The 26,178-nt window shown below is 33.2% G+C and overlaps 2 protein-coding genes across 3 annotated transcripts in view; one reads left to right on the forward strand and one right to left on the reverse strand.

Moving 5' to 3' along the window:
- LOC145246603 (cytoplasmic dynein 1 light intermediate chain 2-like) overlaps positions 1–9,783 on the reverse strand; it is a 151,341-nt gene extending 141,558 nt beyond the window's left edge. The window contains exon 1 of one of the 2 annotated variants that reach the window (XM_080108264.1): positions 9,086–9,783. In XM_080108264.1, the coding sequence (XP_079964390.1) occupies positions 9,086–9,162 (77 nt within the window). In that variant the 5' untranslated portion in view covers positions 9,163–9,783. The remainder of the gene's footprint in view (positions 1–9,085) is intronic. The other variant, XM_080108265.1, reaches the window with a different exon arrangement.
- Positions 9,784–10,444: 661 nt separating this feature from the next.
- LOC145246601 (uncharacterized) overlaps positions 10,445–26,178 on the forward strand; it is a 172,671-nt gene continuing 156,937 nt past the window's right edge. Inside the window, exon 1 of the mRNA XM_080108261.1 lies at positions 10,445–10,657. The gene's annotated coding sequence lies outside the window, so the exon portion shown is untranslated. The remainder of the gene's footprint in view (positions 10,658–26,178) is intronic.

Consider the following 26,178-nt stretch of genomic DNA (forward strand, 5'->3'; position numbering starts at 1 on the left):
TTGACAGTTTCATCAAGGTAAATCGTTACACAAATTTATACACAACAATCTTATATTTTTCATAAAGAATGTTTACAAATAATCCCTATATATAAGTGTCCTTGCTTGTGTGTGTGTGTGTGTAGAAAAATCTCCACTAAACTACTGTCAATTTTTAGTCCACTGCATTTGTACCTGCGGAACAAATTCAATTTGGTTTTTAGCCAGTAAAAATAGCTGCTAAGGCAGCCTATTACGTCGATTGCAGAGGCATTGTGAATAGATCACATGGCATTGAAAAAAAAAAATGTTGGCACTGGCAAACTTCCAGAACCTCACGGAAGAGCTGGAGACACAAGAGCAGTCATGTGCGTAGCTTGACAGTGCACGCTACACAAAAAAAAATTGGCAATTGCCTGTTAGAGTTCCACACTTCTTTCAAGACCTTGCGTTACTTGAGCCAATCGTTATATTCATGTTCTGCCCTTTTCCAAGAAGATGCTGAGGTTGTTTCACTCGCATCAAAAATTAAAATTGTTTCACTTGAACTCTTCTGGAGTGGAAGATGTGATTCTAACACTATAAGCTGACATTCAGCTGATGTAGAGCTCATGGACAATTCTGGAACTCCAAGAAGACAAGTACCTCAACGTCAGGAAATGTGCTATCCTCTTGACTGCATTATTTATTCGAGTCAGCATTTTCCCACATGAAGAAAATACAGCTCCACCATGACTGATGAGCACCTGGAGGTCAGCTTGAAGCTGCCAACTATGCATCCCTGACTGATTCCATCTAATGCAAGTCAGTGCAATGACAAAAAATGTACAGCATTGCACTGTGGGTTGATGCAGTAATGCAAGGTACACATGCATATACTATCATAGAAAATAATTTACAATATATTTGTAAATAATATGTCTTGCATTTTTAGTAGGTGGTAGATCATTCAGACTTAGTCATGTCATAAGTAGCTTTCATGCTGAAAATGTGTGTGCACCCCTGCGCTAAGGGGTCAAAATTGAAATAATATGAATTTGGTAGGTGCAAGTTGACTGAATGTGTTACTTCTTTCTACGCATGCACAAATGTACATTTATATGTTAAAGTCTTAATTTTTAAAGTTTTCTTATCCATTTGTCAATAGCTAAAATGATAATGAATAAGGTTGGAACAATAAAGGTTTTGGTTTCGATTCTAACTGATGGCATCCAAGTTATTTTATTTTTTTTTTAATTTTTGAAATCATTACTATTGGGTACAATATAATAATCAATAGAGAATTAACTATAATAATACAAAATCTGCATAAATTACAATATATTTAAGCATAGTTTGCGACTGGGCAATGCACAATAAAACCAGCTGTGATTAACTGGTAATGACTGGGAGTTTTTACTTCCATTTTATTTTTTGTTTCTTGTCCACAATTCACACCTATATTAAAAAATAAGAAATCTGTATGATGTATCCGTGGTCAAATGAAAATGTATTCTAAAAATAACAACTTGATCAAGTAGTTTTTTTTTTTTTTTTTCAAATTCTATGAGCATCTAAAATGTGACCGTCTCGCCCACCATTTTGAAATAAAACAAAAACTAAAATCCCTCAAAAACAAGGGAAATAATTCAATAATTCATACTTATTAGATTTGTTGTAATGCCTACGAATTCCCATTATCACTTAAAACTGATTTTCTTTATAAAAATAAAACTACTTGATCAATTTATGTGATTTTCCGTTTGGTTATAGGTACATAAATCATACAGGTTTTTCTTTTTTAAAAAGGAAAAAAAAAATAAAATAAAAGGCTTTTATTTCTTAATACATGAGAATTTGCTAAGAATTTTAAAGTCAAATGGCTGACTTGTTTACAAAACCAGAAATTATGATGAATTTAATTTCGTGCTTTTTTTTTTTTTTTTACATTGCATCTTTAATTCTAATAAATATGCGATACAATAAGATATTAATTCTCATACTTGCGAAACATACATTTTATTTTATATTTTCCATTTCATTTATAATTGAATGAAAGAGTAAAGAAAATCATGAAATTATGGTGAAAGTCGAGAGTTCAACCTAATAATACAGAAAAAAAAATATATTTGATGTACGTATCCGTCATACGAGGAAAATATATTCCAAAACTCAAGTAAATTGATCAAGTTTTTTTTTTTTAACTAAGAAAATTAAATTATATGAGAAAGTGAGCCGTTGTGTCTTGATCCGCTATGTTTAATAAATACGGCGAAGACAAGTCGAACTATTGAGATCAAAATCAGCCTTGTAATGATTACGATTTACCATGAAAATAGCTAAAACCCGTTAAAAAATGATTTTCTATACAAAAAAACTACTTGATCTATTTACGTGATTTTTGGAATATGACATTTTTGTTTAGTGACAGATGTGTACATCATAAAAAATTTTGTATATTTTTTTTAGAAATTAGGTTAACTCTGAACTTGCACCAAAATTATTCTAAACATTAAACGAGGATAGGAAATCCTAATAATCGATAACAAAAATGAAAATGCAAAAATAAATTTATAAATGTATTTAAATAACATTTTTTGATAATTGAAATATGGCGTTAGACAGATTCGACACAGGTGAAAAATTTGTCCATTCAACAAAAAGCCGATTCATTCATCAACGAACCTAACACATAACGAGATTCATTACGGAGAAGAAAAACCAGAATTTGCTGTTTTTACTACTAGAAATGAGTTTTATGACGAAAACAGAAATATAAACGGCCATTCATAAACGAAATACTTGAATGGGTGAATTAAACGCACTTTAATAAAGTGACTTTATGATGCAAATTCAGGAAAATTACAATGTATTTATTAATAAAAAAAAAAAAAAAAAAAAAAAAAATCACCGAGAAGAAAAGGAATTTAAATTATGAAACATATCTATCAAGTTCAGTAAAGATAAATATATAAAAAAAAAAAAAAAAAATGGGGAAAATAGTCGAGAACAACAACAAAAAGATGGAGATAAAATAGAAAGATGAGGATGATGGTAGAGCAGCCACGAAATAGAAACGTAGATTTTGCTTTTAAAAACAGCTGTTGCGTTATATAGGTATATTAGCGTATTTTTTTTTTTATCACCTCGGCGCTGGGAGGTGGGTAAAATAGTCACCTTTGTTATAAAAACGTTCATAAACTGGAATTAATAATAAATGAAACGACGACAATTACTGCGCCATTGAAATTAGTCTGGAGAGAGATTGTGTACCTTTCCAAACGTATAAAGATATTTCAATTTTTAGTTTTAAAAACTACATTGCGATTTTAAGATCGCATAACAAATATCCATAAAGATTTAACGTAAGTGATTTTTTTTTTTGCTTTATATATATATATATATATATATATATATATATTAAATTTGGATCTATCACTCTTTCTTGCAGCTGTGACTGTTTTCTATCCCATTATGGAGATTTTATTATTAATTTAAATTAGCAAAACTAGTAAGTTCTATAAAATAAATAAAAATACAAAATTACTTTGAAATTAATTCATTTTTTTTTATGTTGTTACTTCATAATAAAGAGAATTTGAAATATCTTTCGCAAAAAGATTTTTTAACTAAAAACGTACATAACCGGTCGAATCAGATCAGACTGGTATTAAAAAAAAGTTATCAATTTTATTAATGTTAATTTAAACAGGTCAAGGGTTACAACAAAGTATTCTGTATATAAAAAATAATATCGATAAAACATTTTTTGCATCTTTAAATCATAAACTTGCCAATTGCAGAAATTTAAAATCAAAATTACTAAACAACCGAATGATAATAGAATTTAGTTTTCATGAATAACAGCAACAATCATTGTTCCTATCCAGAGTGCCCCTTTTTGAGGAGCTGGATTTTCCCCATATTAAAACCTGATCTTGTATCTAATTCTGCCCTTGTGGGGAGGCAAGAAGTAAATAGGAACAATATTAGCCTGAGTAGAAGAGGGATTTAATTCTCTCCTACTGCAAGAACTGTAACACCAGGGTAGGAACGTGATATTGAGAAGTCAGCTCCTCCGAAGAGGGACACTGACATGCAAATAGTACCTGAGCAGTCCCCTCGGTATTCCCCTGCAAGGACGCCTTAGGCAATTAGCCTGAAACTAACTCCTTCTCAAAGAGAGAAGGCAAGGCCTGAGAGGGTGGATCTCCTAGAACTGCACAGGAACAGCATTAAACCGCACTCAATAGGGACCAAGTCATTACAGGAATGCTCTAATCTCTTGATTTTTGGGGGCCCGAAAGAGATGGACCTGAAAAATTTGAATAAATTGAACAACATCCCCAAGAGATTATCGTTTAAGTTTCGAACTCAAGAACCTGTGTAGATTCCAGAGTTCGAAAAAGACGCACAACGGTCGCCGGTTATCTCGGCCGAAACATTAAACAACCAGATGAGAACAACAGTCTGAAGGTTTCTAAATGTTTGAGATGAGAATAGATTATTTGGATTCTTTGGATTGCAAGGTCCCTTGGTAATAGTTGACAGTGTGACACTTCTGGAAGTCGAAGGTTCAATACCCAGTGCGAGCGACACTCACAATTGCAAATTATTCAAGACTTCTACCTAGTCATGGCTAATGGAACGAGAACATGGTAACTGCTTGAAATTCTATGCAGATTCCAGAGTTCGACAGATAAAATTCCTGAGTTTGACAAGATACTTAGCTTCATAAGAGTAGTGGTTAATGGACAGAAACCAGAAGCTCACACTATTAATGCTGGAGTCTCTCAAGGGTCCATCCTGGGCCTAACTCTATGGTCTACATCAACGATCTCCCTAAGATCATTTGTAGACATTTATGCTGACGACACTACCATCTATGGCAATACATCAAAGGCTGTAAATTGACCAAGTTCTCTGATTCTCTCTCCTCTGATCTTGAGCATGTGGCACAATGAGGTGGCTGTTTACTTTTAATGCATCTAAAACCAAGCTTCTATCTTCACATCATCAACGCTCTGATCCCCGTTTGGCAACAATTGAAATGAATGGCTCTCGTCTTTGAGAAACTCCATGTTTTGACAAGCTTCTGGGCTTGACCTTTACTCCTGATCTGAAATGGAACACGTACATCAGATCTGTTGCCAAAGTCGCCGGAAAAATGGTCGGATCCTTCTATCGATCCAGTAGATCGATCACCGCTGATGCAATTCTCTATCTATATAAAAATCAGGAACGTCCAAGGATGGAGTACTGTTGCCACATCTGGGCAAGAGCTGCTAAAAAGATCTCCTGCTTTGACAGAGTTCAAAATAAACTTTGCAGCCTAGTGGGGGAGGGGATGTCCTTTTCTCTTCCCTGAAATGTCTTTCTCACAGAAGAGACGTTGGGAAGCTGTTTGCTTTATCATCATTTTCATGGCAAGTGCTCGTCTGAGCTCCAATCTATGCCCCCACCCGCCAAACTTTCATGAAAAGCACTAGTCGATCTGAAACCACTATCATTAATTTCCCCCCACTCTTTATCTGTGCCTAAACCTAAACATAGATTCCATGAAAAAAAGCTTCTTTCTTAGAACTGCATGCCTGTGGAACTCTTCCTGCTGACTACAATATGGTCGTCTTCAAGTCCAACGTAAACAAATTCTTGATGAACCGTCTCCTTAAGTAATCCAATTTACCAAATTTCCACTACTAACAATTACTACGATATTGTCTCATTGACTACCGTACACTCATTAACCCGTATCCTCGAGTGTCTCCAGGCCTTGATAAATGGTGACTCCTATGTTTAAAAAAAAAAAAAAAAAAAAAAAAAAAAAAGATACACCCGAAGAAGGACGGGGTTTAGATCGACCCAAACATTGTGAATATAACAAAAATGAGAACAGTAGTCGGAAGAATCCAAATAAAACTAAAATAAACAGCTGCAACAGCTGTTAAAACAAACAAAAAAATCTGACAAGCTAAAAAAAAAAAAAAAAAAATGTCCCAGAGATTTTCTAAAAATATCAATCGACTATTAAAGCCTGAAAATAACAAATAGATTTGATTTCCCAATTCATGGAAGAAAGATAAAAACTATCAAAAAACAATTTTTTTAATTAATAATTAGACATTTGATGCGTTCAGTTTCATACGAAAATTTTCAGATTCTTTAAAAAGATATTTTTATCGTAAAATATACGGAAGACAAACAAGAACAAAGACCGGACATAATCGTCTAAAATATTGGACATTTATTATTATAAACAACAAATCGATTAAATGGGAAAATATATAAACATTACCAAAGGCAAGATAAGTTACTCTTTTTCACCTAATTGGATATTTTGTGTTTTAATCTATTTTAAAACGTTGATGCTTATCAATTTGCACGCGCACGATCTTTAAAATAGTATTTTCAAGTTAGTTTTACGATATATTTTTCTTTATTAAATTGTTAGGTGAAAGTACAGAATAGTCAAAAAACACCCCCCTCGCCCTATGTTAAAAATGGCATTCTAATAACGTTAATTCTGCACGGTTCAATAAGTTCATAAGTACTAACACGTTTATTTTTCAAGTAATGCTGAGCGTTTAAGTTACAAAATGGCAGACATGAGGCTGTCATCTTTGAAGTCTCGATAACCGCTCAAAAATCGAAAATCCACACAAACGTCACCAAAAACTTATCTTGCCTTTGGTAACATTTCTTATATCTCTTTCTGGATTACTTCTCCGCTTTGTTGTCTATACTAATAAACAGCCAAAATATTGTCGAGTAGGTTTAAGAATATTTTAAAGAATTTTTGTTCTAAATTGCATAGTAGACATCTGTTATGTGAATCGAATCACAAAATGAAATAGAATTTTCTCAAAACGTGATCGCTTCAAACAACATCAAGTAAAAATAACAGATTTTTATATTCAAATTAAATAGAGATTAAATTTTTAATTATTAAATTAAAATAATTTTTTTTTTTTTTTTAAATGGTGCACGTTTTGGACATCTCAAATTAGTCTTCTCAAATGAATTTTACAATCATTTAGATTTGTAGTTTTAAGATGTGATAACTAAAAAAATAAATCAAATTATTTAATTTACATTTTTTTTAAAGAACTTCTGTTTTGTTAAGTCTTAAAAGCGATTGTCCCCCTCCCTCCTCCGTGGTGTTTTCCTTTCTCATTGAGTCCTAGGTGCTTATGTAGAGAAGGCACCGTCATAGTATTAACTTTAAATTCAATTTTTACGGTATCTTAAAGTGTTAGGTGAAAGTACAGAATGATACTTATGCAATTATTGTATCGTGCTGAAATAATAACGTTATTTAGAAAGCGATTCTTAACACGGGGAGGGTATTCAATACTTTCACCTAACAATTGACTAAAAATAAAAATCGTAAAACTTGAAAATACTATAAAAAACATAGTGCGGTACATAAGCGCATAGTTGAAATTACAGAATAGTTAGAAAATATCCTCCCATCTTAAGAATAGGTTTCTAAAGAATGTTATAATTTTAGTACGGTACCTTCTCTGCACAGTTTTAATATTGTCAAAGTTAGCAAAACAAAGGTTGTTTTAAGAAAATAAAAACGAATCGATATCAAATGAAATCTTTGTAACATCTCATAAATCGCAATATGACAAGATATGACAATATTTGACAAGAGAATTTGGGACGCTAAACGCACAGCTTTAAAAATAAGATTAGTGTCCCAATTCAATTGGCTCTCAACGAAGACAATCTTTTCTTTATTATTTATGGGGAGGGGGTTTCAGCTCCCCCAAAAGAGACACTCTATGGGGGGGGAGAGACATTAAAGAAAACTTGTTAGAGCCAAGAAGGATCTTTCTTTCCTCCTCCAATACGGATTTTTATTCTGGGCACCCAAAAATCAACAAATCAACCATTATTCGGCCCCTGTTGATTTTGCGGAGGCAGTTTAATTCTCTGCAGTTCTAGGAAGTCCATTCACCCAGGCCTTGCCTTCACCTTTTGAGAAGGGGGTTAGTTTATTGCTAATCACCTGAAGCGCCTTCACCAGAGGATGACGACGGGGCTATCCAGTCACTTTGGTATTATTATACAAACACCGTGACAGCGTTAGGGTTAGGGTTAGGGTTAGGGTTTAGGGTTAGGTTTAGGGTTAGGGTTAGGGTTAGGGGTTAGGGGTAGGGTTAATTCGCTGTCACGGTGTTTGTATAGTTTTACCGTCACTTTTTGCAGGTCAAAGTGTCCCCTTCTCGGAAGGCGCTGACTTCTCAATCCCGTTTTTTAACTATCGAAGTTTTTGCAGTGGAAGAGAACTAAACAACTCCTCCAAACGTTGACCACAGCTAGTTCCTCCCTCTATTTGCTTGCCTCCCCACAAGAATCTGGACACAGGACTGGGTTTTTTTTTGTTGTTGTTTTAATGTAGGTAAAAAAAATAAAATAAAATAAAGCTGATAAGGCTCAGTCTATATTGGGATAAAATTGTCTCACTCTAGAATGATCTCTCCTTTATTAACGGAAAAGAATAGATAAGTTTTGTATCAGAAATGATACTACACTTTACTCTCAGCCAAAAGGCCAAGCTAGTAGCATTCATATATATATATATATATATATATATATATATATGAATATATAAAATCAGAGATATCATCCAAAATTGGTTTTATTTTTGATAAAGTTAAATCGACATTTTTTCTCACGAATCATTGGAAAAGGACAATATCTTTCCAAATAGAAACACAAAAAGAAATTAATAAACGACCATCAAAACAACATCTGATGCAGAGCAGACATATTCTCCGTGGAGTGTGATCGACCTTTATAGCATAGTCACGTTATCAGTCGTCATTAATGATATTTACAACCATAATATAATCGAGACAACCACTACAAGAAAAAAAAAATCTGACAAACAGTTATTATTAAGAAAGAAGACAGAAATCACCATTTTATTAATGAAAAATAAAAAGTACGAAACGAAGATGGGATTTTCGTAGACTTAGAGAAAAAAATGTGACGCGTGTACGATAAAAATACAAAAAAAAATGTGGCATGGTGTGTGATAAGGTAAGACAGAATACGACAGTTGTATAGAATATGAATAAAGATAGCAAGTTATTGATAGAAATAGTTTTTTTACCATAGATTTTGTGATTCTCCGCCGTCCATACCGGCTAAATTATCCTTCTCACCTCTTCGCTCAGCGATATGCGCCATCTTGACCTGTATAGTGCCAAAAGCGCATGCGTAGAAATACGACGGAAAAGTAGGAGGAGAGTTTGAGAAGGAGTGGGAGGAGGGAAGGGGGGGGAATTTTAAATTAGAGAAGGAAAGGGAAAATAAGAAATACAGAGAGAAAAGAATAAGAAAAGAAGGAAGAAAATGAAGAGAGGGAAAAAAGGAGAAAAATAAAAAGATGGAGAATACAAGGAAATAAAGAAAATCAGAAAAAGAAAAGGCAGAGAGAAAGAAGAAGAAAATAAAGAAGAGAAAAAAGAAAATAAAGAAGAGGAAAAAGAAGAAAATAAAGAGAGGAAGAAAAATGAAGAAAATAAAGAGAGGGAGAAAAATGAAGAAAATAAAGAACAGAAAAAGAAGAAAAAGTAAAAAATAAGAAGAGAAAAAAGAAAAATAAAAGAAGAAAAGAATAAAAATAAGAAGAGGAAAATAAGAAAAAAGAGAAAAAGAAAAAATAAAGAAAGACAAAAAGAATAAGAATAAGAAAATAAGCAGAGAAAAAAATAAAGAGAGGGAAAAGAAAAAATTAAGAAATACAGAAAAGAAGAAAAGAGGAGAGAGACAAATAGAAGAAAATCAGGAAGTAAAAAAGAAAAAAATAAAGAGAGAAGAAGAAGAAAAAGAATAATTTATGCAAAATGAGTCACTGATTACGTCACACAAGCCGTCTTTCAGTCTCATAGTTTACTCGTCTCGTTTTAGTCAGTCGACCGAATTACTCCGAATTTCTGTGACGTTTACGGAAAACGTAACACAAGCGATAAAAAAAATGAACGATTCTTTTTCAGAACAACCCCATTATTTAAATTTTATTTTGCAATTTCAAAACTTGAAATCTATTTAAAATTATTTTGATGGAATACTTAAAGCAAAATCTATTTCCGTTTTTTTCCGATGTTATTATCGAGAATGTTTGTGAATACGGAAATACCAAACTATTAAAAAATATAAAATTGTATCAAAACATGGGTAATTTTTTTTACATCGTAAACAAAACAAATTTTTTAATTTATTTAAATAAAAAAGTAAAAGTAATGAATATTACATATTTTCCTTTTTTATATTCGCTCAGCCGAAATCAGTATTTTCGGTATTTTCCGGAAAAGCCCGAAAATACTGTAACTTCTCCTTTCATTGAAAATATCTATTTTATTTTGTAATAATTTTCGAAAATATTCATTAAATCAAATAAAACTTAAATATAATCTATAATTATATAAATTTAAATGTTTTTAAATAATGTAGTCAAATTGTAGTGCCTGCTGTTGAGTCACTCTCTCTATCATTGTCATTAATTTTTGTTTTTAGTGACACCCGGCATGTCTTTCCGGCCAATGTTCTTTCCTGTTTCTAGTTTTTATTATTTTCCCTTTTTAACCTGTTCACGTCCATTATGTCGTTTACCGTGAGATTTTTATTCATCATCGCTTTATTTTTACCACTACTGATCGGCAACACTCGGTAATAGTTGGAGGTAATGTGAAGAGATATCAACTAACAAAAACAAACTTGTTTTAAATTTCTTACAAATTATTATTTTGTATTTTTATGTGTACATGTTTTTTGCCCTGTTGCATATTGCGAGTGTTACTTTAAAATGTCGATATTAAATGTTCAATATAAAAAAATAATGACGATTCAAAATGTAAACAAAAACATGCAAATTTATCACGCGCGTGCGCGCGCACACACACACACATATATATATATATAGTAAATAATTCCAATACCACAAATATATTATTTATTTATTTATTGGTGCTTGTTAAGATAGAGCCGATAGATCGATTTTTAAAAAAAAATATATCGTTTTAAACAAAAATAATATTACGTAATTAATTGTCATGCCGAAAATAGTAATATATCCAAAAATTACGAAAAATCGAGTACAAAGTTATAGTTAAAAATACGGTATTTTTTTACGACCTGCGCCAGCAACCCCCAACCACCCCATGTTAAGAACGGCTATTAGAATAAACGCGCCCACTCTCCCCATGTTAAGAACGGCTTTCGAGGTTGGGGGTATTCCGAAAGCCGTTCTTAACACGGGGAGGTTGGGGTGTTTATAATACGCTGGGGCACGTCGTAAAAAATTTACCAAAAGTAATTTTGTCGGAAAATTAGATAAAATCGCATTTTACGTAGCCGTGATAAAGTAGACAGTAGTAGTCTATACGCAGGGGAAAGAACTCCGAAAAGAATATTTTAGATTATGACTGCAATATTTGTGATCTATAGCGGTAAACTTTATTTTATTAAAAACACAACAGCGGTTCAACTCGACGAATTTTCGTAAGTTTTTGGATATATTATTATTTTTCGACATGACAATTAAGTACCTGATATTGTTTTTGCTTGAAACGATATATTTTAAAAATCGATTTGTTGATTATCTTTATTTTTAAATATTCAAATACTTTTTTTTTTATGTGCATAAAAGTTATCCTAAACTTGCTTGTTTCTAGCTATTAGCTGTCGTTAGCATGGCTAAACTTTTTTGGCAACGTTCGAAATGACTCTGAAAGTGCAATCCATTTTTATTGAGCTTAAATAAATATGACAAAAAAAAAAACAAAAACAACCTTGATTGAAGGTTTTGCCTCAGAATTATGTTAATGAACATGTACCAGTCACATTTTCGGAGTTCTGTCTTGGCTAACTATCGTGATATTCCTAAGTTTTATACATACTTAAATTAGCTTCGTAGCCTCTGTCTATTCCTAACGGTTTTATCATGGCTTAATAAAGAAAAAAAAAGAAAGACAGATTGAATTAAAGTATATATTTTTTATTATCAAAAGATATATATATTATTTTTGTATAATGCCGGCTTTTTCTCCTCTTCTGACGAGGAGCATTTAACTTCAAAATGCCATGGCCTAAAGAGGGTTTCCTCCCTTATTCCCCTTTCTGTAACCCTTATTGACTTGATAATGTAATAAAGTTCCTATGTACGTTTTATCTTAACTTTTGAAAGTAAGCAGAAGTCACGATTTTCTGGTATTTTGCTAGATTACACTTTTTTTCATTATAAATACTAACGATCCTAGAAAGAAAAAAGGTTCTCCTAGACCGTTTGTCTCCCAATTTTTCGTCGGCTAAAATTTTAATCACGTGATTATGGTGTAGTAGCGACACCATTACGAAAATATGCTTTGTGAGTTCTGTCCCCAGTTTGTGCGATCTTCACGGTCTACTCTAAAACATTTACGAAAAATGGAATTTTCGTCAATTTTCCATAAAAATAACTTTTAACTATGAATAACTTTCTACTTGATGAATTTTCGTAATTTGGGGATATATTACTATTTTCGACATGACGATTAACTAAGTAATATTGTGGTACTAGTGCACTTATTGATCCGTGCTGAAATAATAACGTTATTATTTATTAACCCAATTACAGGAGACAAAACCGGACATATTATTTCTAAGCGAAACTGGAATAGGGCCGACCACTTCCCTAGATGAGTTCATAATTAACGGATACTCTAACTTAACAGCTAAATCTGAACCCCAAGATCGCCATGGGCATGGAATATGTGCCTACATTAAAGATGGCTTCCCGTGTGGCAGGGATATCTCTAGAGAAGATCCTAATTTACCCTATATGTGCTTCAGGGTTACACTTGCTAACACCACTGCATTTATATTTGCCCTCTATCGGCCCCACAACAGCGGAGTTACTATCTTTAAGAGCATATCAGAGAAAATAGACCACATCCTGTCTGCACATCCCTCGGCTAACATCCACATCTGTGGTGACTTCAACGTCCATAACGTGGAATGGCTGACCCATTCAAATAAGACAGACGATGAGGGGAGGTTTTGTCATGATTTTGCCATTGCTTATGACCTCACTCAGATTGTTCGCAAACCCAACCGTGTGCCCGATACACCCGGTCAATATGCAAGCCTCCTAGACCTTTTTCTCTCAACTTCCCCTGAGCTATGTTCATGTTCCATTCATTCTCCTCTAGGATCCTCCGACCACTCCGTCGTATCAGTTAAGATAAAAACGAAATGTAATAAGTCCCCAGATGTACCCGTCCACCGTACTGTATACCGATACTCTATGGCTGACTGGGATAGCTTCTGTACATTCATATCTGATTTACCTCTGCACTCCATGTTTAAAAAGGAAGTGTCCTCTATAGTATCAGACCTGACCGAATGGTTAATTGTAGGCATAGACTGATTCATACCATCTAAAAAATTTCAACAAAAACCTAACAGCCAGCCATGGTTCTCCCCAGAATGTGCTGCTGCCATCGCGCATAGAAATCACTTTTCCCATAGCTACCAACGTAATAGATGCACTGAGACTAAAGCTGCTTTCAGGACTGCCAGCAACCACTGTAAAAGAGTAATAAAAAATGCAAGAGAGCTATATGCCCAGTCTGTTAAATCCAAGGTAGCTGATAAGCGGCTTGGTTCCCACCAGTTTTGGCAAATAACAAATAGGATCCTGAACAGAAGTGTGTGTTCTATCCCAACCATTATCAATGGACCAGAGGTCATCTCGTCAGCGTCAGACAAGGCCAAACTATTTGCAAAAAACTTTGCAGCTAATTCTACCCTATGCGACGAAGGCCATCAACTCCCCATATTTTCTCCTATAACACAGAACAAGCTAGGTAACATATAAATATCCGTGCATGAGGTCGCCAAGCTAATCAAGAACCTTGATTCCAGTAAAGCAACTGGCCCTGACTGCATCCATATTATAGTGTTAAAAAAGCTTCAACCAGAACTTGCTCCCATACTTACGAAACTGTTTAAGCGCTGCCTTAAGGAGAAGTGCTTTCCGACTCCCTGGAAGACCTCATCAGCTTGCCCTGTATTTAAAAATTCAGGTGATAAGTCATCTCCCTCTCAGTACAGACCAATAAGTCTCCTGTGTGTTATGAGTAAGTTGCTGGAATCCATATTAAATAGAGAAATAGTCAACCACCTCAGCAGGAATAACCTTCTTAGTGACACACAATATGGTTTCCGCTCTGCAAGATCTACCGCAGATGTGCTGACAGTTATCTCACAGGATTAGTGAATCTCTTGACAAAGGCTTCCTTTCTAGGGCAATTGCTCTTGACATATCAAAGGTCTTCGACAAGGTATGACATAAGGGTCTACTTCACAAGATTTCCAGCTACGGTATAACTGGAAATGTTTTCTCAATCATTAAATCATTTCTCTCCCATAGGCTCATAAGGGTAGTGGTAGATGGACAAAAATCGGAGGCCTGCAATATAAATGCTGAAGTCCCTCAGGGGTCAATCCTGGGCCCAACTCTCTTCCTGATCTACATCAATGACCTCCCTAAACACATACTTAAATCATTCGTTGACATCTATGCTGATGACACGACCATCTACGGCAACACATCAAAGGCTGTAAATGACAAAGTTCTCTCTGATTCTCTCTCCTCTGATCTCGAGCGCGTGGTTCAGTGAGGGAAGACGTTGCTGATTACCTTTGATGCATCTAAAACCAAACTCCTATCCTTACATCATCAACGCTCTGATCCCCATCTGGCATCAATTGTGATGGATGGTTCTCGTCTGGGAGAGGCCCCGTGTTTTGACAAGCTTCTGGGTTTGACCTTTACTCCTGATCTGAAATGGAACACGTACATCAAGTCTGTTGCCAAGGTCGCTGGAAAGATGGTGGCATTCTTCTACCGCTCCAGAAGATATCTCACTACTGATGCAATTCTCTATCTATATAAAAGCCAAGTACGTCCAAGGATGGAATACTGCTGCCATATCTGGGCAGGAGCTGCTAAAAACAGCCTATCCTGCCTTGACAGAGTACAAAATAGACTTCGTGGCTTAGTGGGGATGTCTTTTTCTCTACCCTGCAACCTCTCTCCCACAGAAGAGACGTTGCGAGCCTGTCCTTGTTTTATCGTTATTTCCATGACAGGTGCTCGTCTGAACTCCAATCTCTGGTCCCTCCTCGCCAATCTTTCACGAAAAACACCCGTCTAGCTGAATCCACTGTGAAAAATTTCCCCCATTCTTTATCTGTGCCTAAATCAAAACATAGATTCCATGAACAAAGCTTCTTTCTTAGAACTGCACGCCTGTGGAACTCTGTTCCGTCTGCCTGCTTCCCACCTGACTACAACTTGGATGTCTTCAAGTCCAGCGTTAACAAATTCTTGATGAACCTCCCCCTGAAGTAAACACTTGATCAAATCTCCACACTAACGTAATGTACTTGCAATAACCCTTATCCCTGAGTGGCTTCCGGGCCTTGATAAGTGGTGATTACTGTGTAAAAAAGAAAAAAAGCCAGTCTTATCATGGGGAGGGGAGGGTGTTTTGTACCTATTCTATACTTTAACCTTACAATTGAATAAAAAAAAACATCATAAAACTTTAATTAAACTTGGAAATATGATTTTAAAAAAAGCGCGGATCAGTAAGTGTACTAGCACTAATATTGTTTTAACTTAAAAGGACATATTTAAAAAAAAAAAAAGATCGAGCTGTCACCTCTTTCCGAACAAGCACCCTATTTGGAACGATGTTTAGGTGAAATGAGCGAGGTGTTGGTTTACATTGTGTTTAAACTTTTACAGATAAGTAGTCATGGAAGCAGGTAACAGAAATGAATTCCTAAGTCCAGCAGTCCGAGAAAAGAAACTATTAGAATTGAATGCTTTCTGGCATTTACGGACCTCCAAAGTGAAGGGGTGTGATTTTGTTGCTAGGAGTTTGTCAGCGTATATAGGGTGTTCTTAGTCATGGCTATCAGTGGTTGGTGGAACTTGGGGATTAGCGTTTAAAATAGCGTTTATTTTCTCGTCTGCTTTGATTATTTACCCATTTAACGTGTTTAATTTTTTGGCTTACTTTTATTTAATTTTCAAAATAGAATAACGTTAAATTGTATATGTTCTGATACTATACTTTATAATTTCTGTCCTCAGTGACGAAAAAATCCAGCACTTGTGCACTACTAAGATGAAATTACTTTTTTGGTTTTCAGTTGGGACATGGGGAGAGTGCAAAGTAAACAAATACAATTTCAGGACCGAATTCAAAATAAATGCATGTTTTTTTTATATTCATACGTGTTTTCTTTTTTTGTTAATATAAATATAAGAAACTCATAACCCAAAACTAAGTTTATTTTTTTTTTACTTCCAGAAATGTGTTACAAACACTTATTTTTTTTAAATTTCACTCCAAACAAGGCACATTGCCACTTTGGTGTAGGGGGCTACTATCAGGGGCAACAACTACTAGGATACTATGTAGGGATTTGAGTAGCAAGATGTCGGTTCACGTTACACTTGAACTTCTGCACGTCAGTACAGTTGGGGAAGCAAGGACCTGAAATGGAATTCCAAAGTCTAGCAGTTCTGGGGAAGAAACTACTGGAGTAGAAAGATCTTTTACATCTAGGGATCTCTACTGTGTGGGGGTGGGATTCAGCTGCCTGTCAGGTTTGTCGAGGGTGTTTACATCGTGGGGGCACAAGTGCTTGCAGTTCGTCAGAGCATTCTCCATTAAAATACTTGTAGAACAGGCAGAGGGATGTAACGAGGCTGGAGCTTAGATGCCAGTTCAGGGCCTATCAGATTGGCGACTCTCTTTTGAACCTTGTCTAGGAGGGAGAGACTAGTAACAGATGCACCAGTCCAAATATGACAGCAATACTCCATACATGGGCGAATGGTGGCCTTATAGAGGTACAGGATACTTTCGGGTGTTAGTAGTTTTCTAGCACGGTAGAGAGAGCCCACTTTCTTTGCAGCGGCCCTGGCAATGCTTTCAATTGTTCCAACTCATGTTTCCTGTGAACGTTAGGCCAAGGAGTTTGAAAGATGTACTCTCAGATAAAGAGTCGTTGGCCATTGCTATTGGTGGTAGAGAAGGTTTCTTGTAATTATTGAAGGAAACTAGTTTAGTCTTGGCAGCATTGAACGTGACCATCCATTTTTATCCCCATTCCACTACAGATTGGAGGTCATCCTCTAGTGTTTCTGCCATTTCTTTAGATATGTGTTCATTTGTTTTCCTGTCATGTCTGTTATAGAGTGTAGTGTCATCAGCATATATACCCATCTCAGAGGCAATTTTGTCGGGGAGGTCATTTATGAATATTAGGAACAACAGAGGTCCAAGGATAGACCCTTGGGGCACTCCCGCATTTATATCATATTGTTTAGATGTACGACCGTCGAGGACAACCTGGATTTTTCTCTTATCTAAGAAGGATTTAATTATGTTTATTATTCTACCAGTGATACCGTATGATCTAATTTTCTTGAGAAGACCTTCATGCCATACCCTGTCAAAAGCCTTAGATATCTCTAGAGCTACTGCTCTGCCCTCCCCGGCTTTGTCCAGTGAATGGTATATATGTTCAGAGATGACAATTAGGATGTCTGCTGTGGAACGGGCTTGTCTAAATCCGGAGTGCGACACAAGGTCAGGTTTTAATGTGAGGGGAAATAGATTAACGTTAAGTGTCATTTTAACATTAATTTTATTTTGAAAAAAAAAAACAAAAAAAGGAAAGTAAAAAAAAAAAAAACAATGATAAAAAAGTAAAATGGGCATATGTTCAGATCAGACATAATAAACATAGTTTTTTTTTTTTTTTAGAGTGCTTGTGCAGAATGATTTTGAAACGAACACATTTCAGATGAAAATATGTACTTGCATGTCATGTAGATGTGCGAGATATATTTTCAACAAATGTCATCCACAATTACATTTTAATATTTTGTATTTTAAAATGGTGGATTTTAATTGAAAGTAAGGGAGATAAGTCAGTTTTGTCAAAATGATCGATTACAGTTACCTCTTCCACATTACAATACATATAATAAAACTAAATCGATAAACTCATTTTATTTTTATCTGTAATTTTTCTACTGGATAATTTTTTCATAATTTTGGAATTTATATCAAATTCACCATGACACATAAGCACGTACATCTGGACGCCTTTGTTTCAAAATCCACTACTCTATACCAATACCGTTTTTATATTGAACATATTCGAAGCAGACGAATTTTCGTAAATCTCAAATGCTTGCCATTGAGTGGAGTAAATAATAAAATTGCCGTTCTAAGCAGAATGTGAGAGAAATTGTGTGTATATATAATTTATTTTTTTAAATTGACGTGAACACTAGAATATTTCAATTAAAAGTCAAATATGTACAGGTAAAATTATAGAGGAGTAAAAGGCCAATCAAATGAGTTATAGTTTGTTTAAACAGTTATATTAAATTTACATTTTGACTATCCGTCGCTGAGTTTATTTGTGAAAAAATGTGTGAATTTGTTTATATCCTCGTCAGTTACCATTCCAAAAGTGTCTGTCTCAATCAAACTTTTTATTTAAAAAAAACAAAAACAAAGCGGGAGACCAGTACTCGCATTAAGCTGGTCTGCAGTTTGACTTGTTGCTGGCTATCTTGCTCTTGCTTGTTGCTGGATGTCAACATTTTGAACCGAGAGAGAGATTTAGCTGTCGTACAAAGCTAAAACTCTGTAACATCATCTTTGTATAGATACTCCCTCAGGCATTTGTCTATTTAAAAAAAAAAAAAGTCCTGTGGCGATAGAAAGCTGTGACGTGTGTACGCCTGTAATGCTGGATGCATGTAACAATTAATCTGCCATCATTATATGTATCTATGTATGTATATGTGTATGTATATTTATATATGTATGTGTGTGTGTATATTTATATATGTACATGTGAGTTTATATGTATTTATATCTATGTGTATATGTATGTATATGTGTCTATGTGTATATATGTTTGTGTGTGTACATATATACATTTATATATGTTTGTATGCATGTATGTGTGTATATGCATGTATGTGTATGTATGCATGTGTGTATGTATGTGTATGTGTGCATGTATGTGTGTATGTGTATGAATGCATATATATGGATGTGTATGTATATGTAGGTAAGTGTATGTACGTATATATATATATGTGCATATGTATATGTGGATGTATATGTATGTATATGCGTATGTATGAATGTGGGTATGTATATGTATGTTTGTGTATTATGCATTGTGTATGTATATGAGCGTATGCTTATAGACATGTATGTATGTATGCATGTATATATTTATATGTATGTATACCAATGACTGTCTTGTTTATGTTTGCATGTGTGTGTGTATGTATATGTATGTGTGCGTTTTGTGTATTGTGTATGTACGCATGTATATATGTGTGTGTTATGTGTACATATGTATGTGCGTGTATATATATGTATGTATAACAATGACCGTCTTTAGTGTCATGTCTGCTTGAGCATGTGAATTCGCTGGCAGGACTATATGTCATTTTCGGGCTCATGAACTTTCAGTGTCTGATGGAGTGGCACTCGTCTGACAAGACGTTGCAATCAATATAATAATGTGTGTATATATATATATATATATATATATATATATATATATATATATATATACACACACACACACATAGTGCTGACAAAAAGAAAGTCCGCACTTGTGATTTATACATACATATATATATATATATATATATATATATATATTTGTATTAACAAAACCAAGACTTCAAAAAAGGAATTGGTAGCAACAAAAAGTGCATTTCATTGTAAGTTACAATTGTTTCAAGACCGATTGGACAATTTCAAGCATTATGGCATTTGAACGTTTTCACATAACCAGCCTTTCTTCAGACTTCTTGAATAAAAAAAACACTTTAACAATAGAACATTATATAAAGAAATTTTCCTTAAAGGAAATGAAGCATACGAAAACATTTATCCTGGACGCATCCTTTGTCAAGAGCTTATTTAGATATTAATATATCACCTAATTTTCGTATCCTTATTTAAAAACTGTCATAAGAAGTTACCACAAAAACCCATAGGCATTTAATATCTTTTAATAATACCATTCATTGAATTCTTAAATTAGATTTTAATATTTCTTTATTTCACATAATTAATTTTTAAAATTTTTTTGAATTTTATTTTTATATTTATAATATGGCCAGAACAACCTAGCTAAGACGTTACGGTTATTTTTAGTTTCGTATTCGCCCAATGGTGGCTTCAATGTTTACAAAATATTGACTATCTTATTACTTAGATTTAAGACCAGTTTTAGGTTAATATTTTATTAAATATGGAAATAAAGAATGACATTATCATATATTTATTTAATCCTCATACAACATTCCAAGTTAGGGATCCTATTCTATTTTTTATTATCTAATATTTTATTATTCTCTTTCGTTCTAATTTATTGTGATTCTCGATAATTGGGAAAACCTAGCTATGAAGGGAGATAATCCATCACGTTATTAATTTTCCAAAAATTAATTGAAAAATTTTGGGGCACAAAGATCGTAGGTACTTATAACAGTTAAATGGAGACAACTATGGCCGTTTGATGTTTCAAGTCTAGTAAATACTAAAAAGCGTCTATGATTTATTAATTAATTTAATCAAACAGATACAAAGAAGGCTATGATAGCTTATTTAACAAATTAAGAATTTAAACTATATTTTTAATCTTAAAGCTGATTATATACCCATGGGTTTAACCTACATCTGCCATCCATCCATAATCTACTGGGTTACTCATGGCTCCAAAACCGAAATTACAATTCTTGTATTGTGTTCTTGGATACCTAGATAAAATAATATATATCATATTAATAATTATTCTGACAACAAAAATAGCCAATAGCTACAAGTGTGTTTCACTCCAATGAAAAGGTGTTTACCCCTGGTATTTTTGGATAAAAACATTTAGAACAAGAGTAAATCAACCAGCAGGGATTCTACAAGCTTTAGTTGTCAAAGAACAATATCAATTAATTTCCAATCCACTAATTGCTAATTTAATTTGTTAATAATTGCTAGTTTATTGTTGTTTTATTGATCTGGAAACGGTACCACTTATTTCACCATCAATACTGCTACAACTAAATACTAAAAAATGCTTGAGGTTATGGAACAAAGTTTCTAATTTTTGTTGAGCTTTATACTTTATTTATATTTCTTATCCAGTTTAGAATAATAGAAACTATATTTGCTTACTAGATTTGGATCCTTCGTTTAGACTACATCATTCCAAGCTATTTAACTCTACATTAAAATTTGGCCTTGTATTCAAGGATCTTTATTGTTATAAAAAGTTTTTACCTCAGTTACATTTACGACGTGATAGCAGAAACCTAATCCTGTAAAGACATCCCTGTAAAGCATCTAACCTTTTATTCAATATTTCTTCTTTAGAGTTCACTATGTAGAAGGCTTCCTATAAACATAGATTGCACCTTTTTGATTTCCCAGGGCTGTACTTCCTCCCCCTATCCACTACTGGCCATTTCAATTCAAAATCTTTATTGTTTCTATTAAGTTCCCTGACCCAATCCCCTATCTAATGTTGATTCTTGTACCCTCGTCCCTGCTATCGTTAACACCTTCTCTATTAGTTTTCATCTCTGGTTTCTTTTTAAAGGATACTACATGGTTTCTATATATTTCCTTAAAAACGCAATCCGTGGCCCCACGATATATCTTCCTAGTACTGTTGGTCTTAATCTCGCATTCATACACTATTTCTGAAGTTAGGCATTTCCCACACAACGGACAATTGCCAGGTATTCTGCAATTACATTTTCTGTCTAAGACATTTTCATTCGATGCTAACTCGTTATTATTCCTTATTTTACTGATTTTCCTATTGTTGGAGCTTATTATAGTGTTAGTTAAGTTGCTTGATGTCGAAAGATAATTTTACTGAGTTTCTATTTATTATTTTGCTTAATCTATTTTCCGGGGGGGGGGGTATCAATTATTCCGTAGAATTCCCTAGGTATATTGTTTTTGATATGCTCGCTGAATGGCGGATTGAACCAAACCTGTCTCTTGCATCTATTTCTCTTATTAATGGTACCCCCTCGTCATTATCTGTTCTGCTGTTATTATTACTCCCTCTGTTCCCATTCTTTTGATCCTTATTAACGTATCCTTTATTGATCTTCGGTTTCTTTCTAGCTCTCATTGCCATGTTAGGGCAGATCGATTTGCAACTTTTTTCAGAAAATCAACATGGCACTGGTGATGATAGTTGTGGTTTGATGTGATAAGAACATATACCAAAAATTAGATGCCCATCTTGAACAGAAAATTGAGCATTTAATTTTAAAAATCGTGTAGAAAAATGCTGAAAATCCTTCATTTTCATAGCATTTTTCACAACACTGACTTTGAAATTTCACTATTTTTATAAAATATTCAATTAAAATTGATATATTTATATGAAATACATTGAAAGAAAAATAAATACATGAATTATAATTTTAATTATGAATCACAAATAGCAAAATATCTCAACTTTTACTGCATTGATTAAAAAAAAATTGTAAAGAAAGCTAATTAGCAACTAAGTCTTAAATTTCACAATTCAAAAAGATATGTGGAGATGTATTACACAATATAATAACATGATACAAGTTACAGAACCATGTATTTTAATTTTTTATTAAACACAATAATATAAACTTATAATAGAACTAGATTGTTCTGTATAATTTCCTTTTGAGGAAAATGAAGGTCTAATTTGCTGGCACGATGACTTTGTAATAATGTGTCTGTGTCTTCCTGCCCATATACAACTTTTTGAGAAAAATCAATCAAATTTGACCAGTGTGTGGCTGCAAAATTGATAGCAGTAATCTTAATTTTTATTTTTGAGTTGTTCACTATTTCTGGAAAAAACAACACAAAAAACCCCCAATTATTTCAAAACACTTATTTTTTTTTTTATATTTTGCGATGTAATATGAATAAAACTAACTATTGTTTGGGTAAATTAAGAAAACTAATAAAATTTAATGAATAAATATTTATTTACCTAATGGACAAAATCGTTTGAATGCCCTCTTCTCTCACATCCAATTCATCTGAGTTTATCATGGATATTATATTTTCCGGAAGTAGCTATATTATGAACAGTTTAAAACAGTAATTTAGATTTCAGTTAACTGTTTTGTTCTCTGAATCATTAAAATATACTGTTGTTGGTTTAAAAAAATATTGTCAGTTTTGATCTCAAACCAACTAACTGCATACACTTGGATGATAAATTTGACCAAAATGTTTCATTTATCATAGTGTTTGAGGATAGACAACTCTAGTCCATAAACACATTAATCTTGTGGCTTATGTTAGCCATCTTCCTTGATTAAAGGGCCCAAAGAAATGCCAACAGCATACTCAAAAAGTAGCCTCTGGTCTTCACACTTAAATTATGTTTCTTCTGCTGTCAGATAATGATGATCAGGAGGGACACTAATTTTTTTAGAATTCTACTTGAGGCAAATTTTGATAATTATTGATACAAAGTTCCCCCAAAGGATCAGTAAATGTTGTTAATCTTTTTGTTGTTCCATCAATTAATTTAAAAATTGCTGTAAATGGCAGTTCTTCTAGTGGAACCTGAAAATAGGAAAATTTGCATGTTTAATAATAGAGCCAGATTACATAATAAATACGAATATATTATTTTATTTTCCACAAAAAAAGGAATATAATTGCAAGTGAATCTATAGAATTAATTTTACCTCCTTGTTAGGAGAACAAGTGCTGATTATGTGCCTTGTTTGACAATTTTCTGTCTTGCACTTTACTGCAAAGTCATCACTTCTCAAGACAGAAAATTTACAGCTACAAGAAAATATATCAAACAGTCTATCTAGCTGTTCCTTCATTCTTTTCACTTTGATTGCTGCAAGAAATTTCCTATCAATCTGTTTGGCCCTCTTATAGCAAAATATATTGACCTTCTGTCCTATATAATATTACCTTAACAAGAGCAATTGTGGATTGACTGCTTGCTGAATACTAATTATTTCCTTGATTTAGAAATCTCACTATTTTTTAAGTTGGTATGACTGTTTTCGAGGAACTAACTAAACTGGATGACTTGTTGTGAATTTGGGGGTGCTGTTTCATCCAAATGAGAAGGTGGACCAGCAAATTTTGTGAACCACGGGTTAAAACTGAACGTTGTGCTTTTACTGACATTCTAATCTGAAAAGTAAAATAAATAAATGGATTATAACTGAAGGAAACTGTATTACGCTATCTTTCAGTTTCATAAGTAAAAGTGCTAGTTATAAGAAATTAGGAAAAACTTTGTAGAGTTGAATTAGATGTATTGAAGAGAGAAAGAAGAGCAAACCAAATCAGAGGCATAGTAGAGTTTAGTTTAGACATTTTTATCAGATTTTAGCTCCTTCTTCGATAACATGAATTTATCCATAGATTCATTCTTGCTGTAGCTGTGCCATTTTAAACGAGTGTTTAGTATTTAGAGTTCGAAAAACTAGTGCTTGTGCATCTATGTTACTATGTTATTTTAATAGCATTTTCAAGTTAAATTTAATTTTTATGAAATTTTTGTTTATTAAATTTTTAGGTGAAAGTACAGAATAGTTACAATACAGCCTCCTTCCCATATTTAGAATGGCTTTCTAAATAACAAAGTTATTTTAGCACAATAACATAAATGCACAAATAACAAAAAACCTTTAAAGGAGTTTTCTTATTTACTCGTATTAATCTTTGTGTATTATCTGATTTTAAAACTATAATTTTAGAAGAAAAACATTGCTTAAAAACAATTACTCCTTAAAAATAAAAGAAATTAAAATTTGACACTAATTTTCTGCAAAGTATTTTTTATTAAGTAGTAAAACTTGAAAATTTACGTGGTTATGTTTTGTAAAGAATGTGTGGAATAAAATTGTATGGACTATTTTTTTTGTTTTGTTTTAATATAAAACTGGAGTATTACCATATTTTAATAAAAATTCCAAATAGAATTTGATGTGAAATGTTAGAGTGGTGCAAAAATAATATTTTTGACATTGATTTGAACGTCAAAAAATGCCATTATTTTTACACCAACCTAATAGAAAAACAAATTAAAAAAGATAAAACAAATGTTTAAATTCACTGCAGACAATTGAAATATAATAATATATTTTAAACGTCTTTTTCATTTTTCCTTTCGAAATAATTAAGCCTAAATCGTTATGGTTTCAAATTAAATAATAAACAAACGTTAATTTTCAATATCAATAACGAGCGTGTTTTGCGACGGTAAAATCTAAAATGTTTCCACCCCAAAAAAGTTCCTGAAATGAAAAAGCGAACTTTGGTCGTTATTATTTAAAAAACATAATTTTGCCTTTACACTTAATATTTATTTTATTAATTCATTATCCTCACCCATTTTATTTAAAAATGTAATTTAAAACATATTCTAAATAATTATTCCATTTTCTTAACAGTACGGATTGTTTTGATGACGGGACGTTCTTGACCATTCACCGAAAAACTTTTAATTGCTTCAATTTTTCAACTTTTAAAGTCATTTCCTCAAGCAAAGATAACGATTTTGAGAAAAATATTTTGTGTAGATCTTTTCTATGTCAAACCCCAACTATCATCACCATTGCCTCACCGAGGTTCCAAAATCGACCTGCCCTATTGCCATGTTATATGATATTGTGCAGTTAGGTTTGTTGTTCTTACTATTATTGGTCCTCTTGTATTCTATTTTTCCATTGTATCCCGATCTCATAAGAGCTTCATTGTAATATTCTTTGTTTTTATCAAAAAGACTCTCATTCTTAGAAAGTTCAGAAACTCTTGGAAATGTTGGATCAACACCTTCTTCATACACTTCAGATGATTCGATTGGTAATCTATGTAGAATATTTTCTGGTTGGGTTTGTGATATGGTTCATATGTGTTTATCGTTTAAGTTGAGGGTAACATCTAGAAAGTTAACTATCTTGTAATTGCTGTCAATTGTTATCTCTAATCCCAATTCCTTAAAAAAACTTCTGATATTTTTTCTTGATTTTTCCGTAATGCGATCGCTAGAATTAACTATAAAAAGTGCGTCATCTCTATAAAGCCCCCCCATTTAAACCTGAAATTT

Source organism: Euprymna scolopes, chromosome 24 (genome assembly GCF_053919585.1).
Source record: "Euprymna scolopes isolate OS-2025 chromosome 24, ASM5391958v1, whole genome shotgun sequence".
Classification (NCBI taxonomy): Eukaryota; Metazoa; Mollusca; class Cephalopoda; order Sepiida; family Sepiolidae; genus Euprymna; species Euprymna scolopes.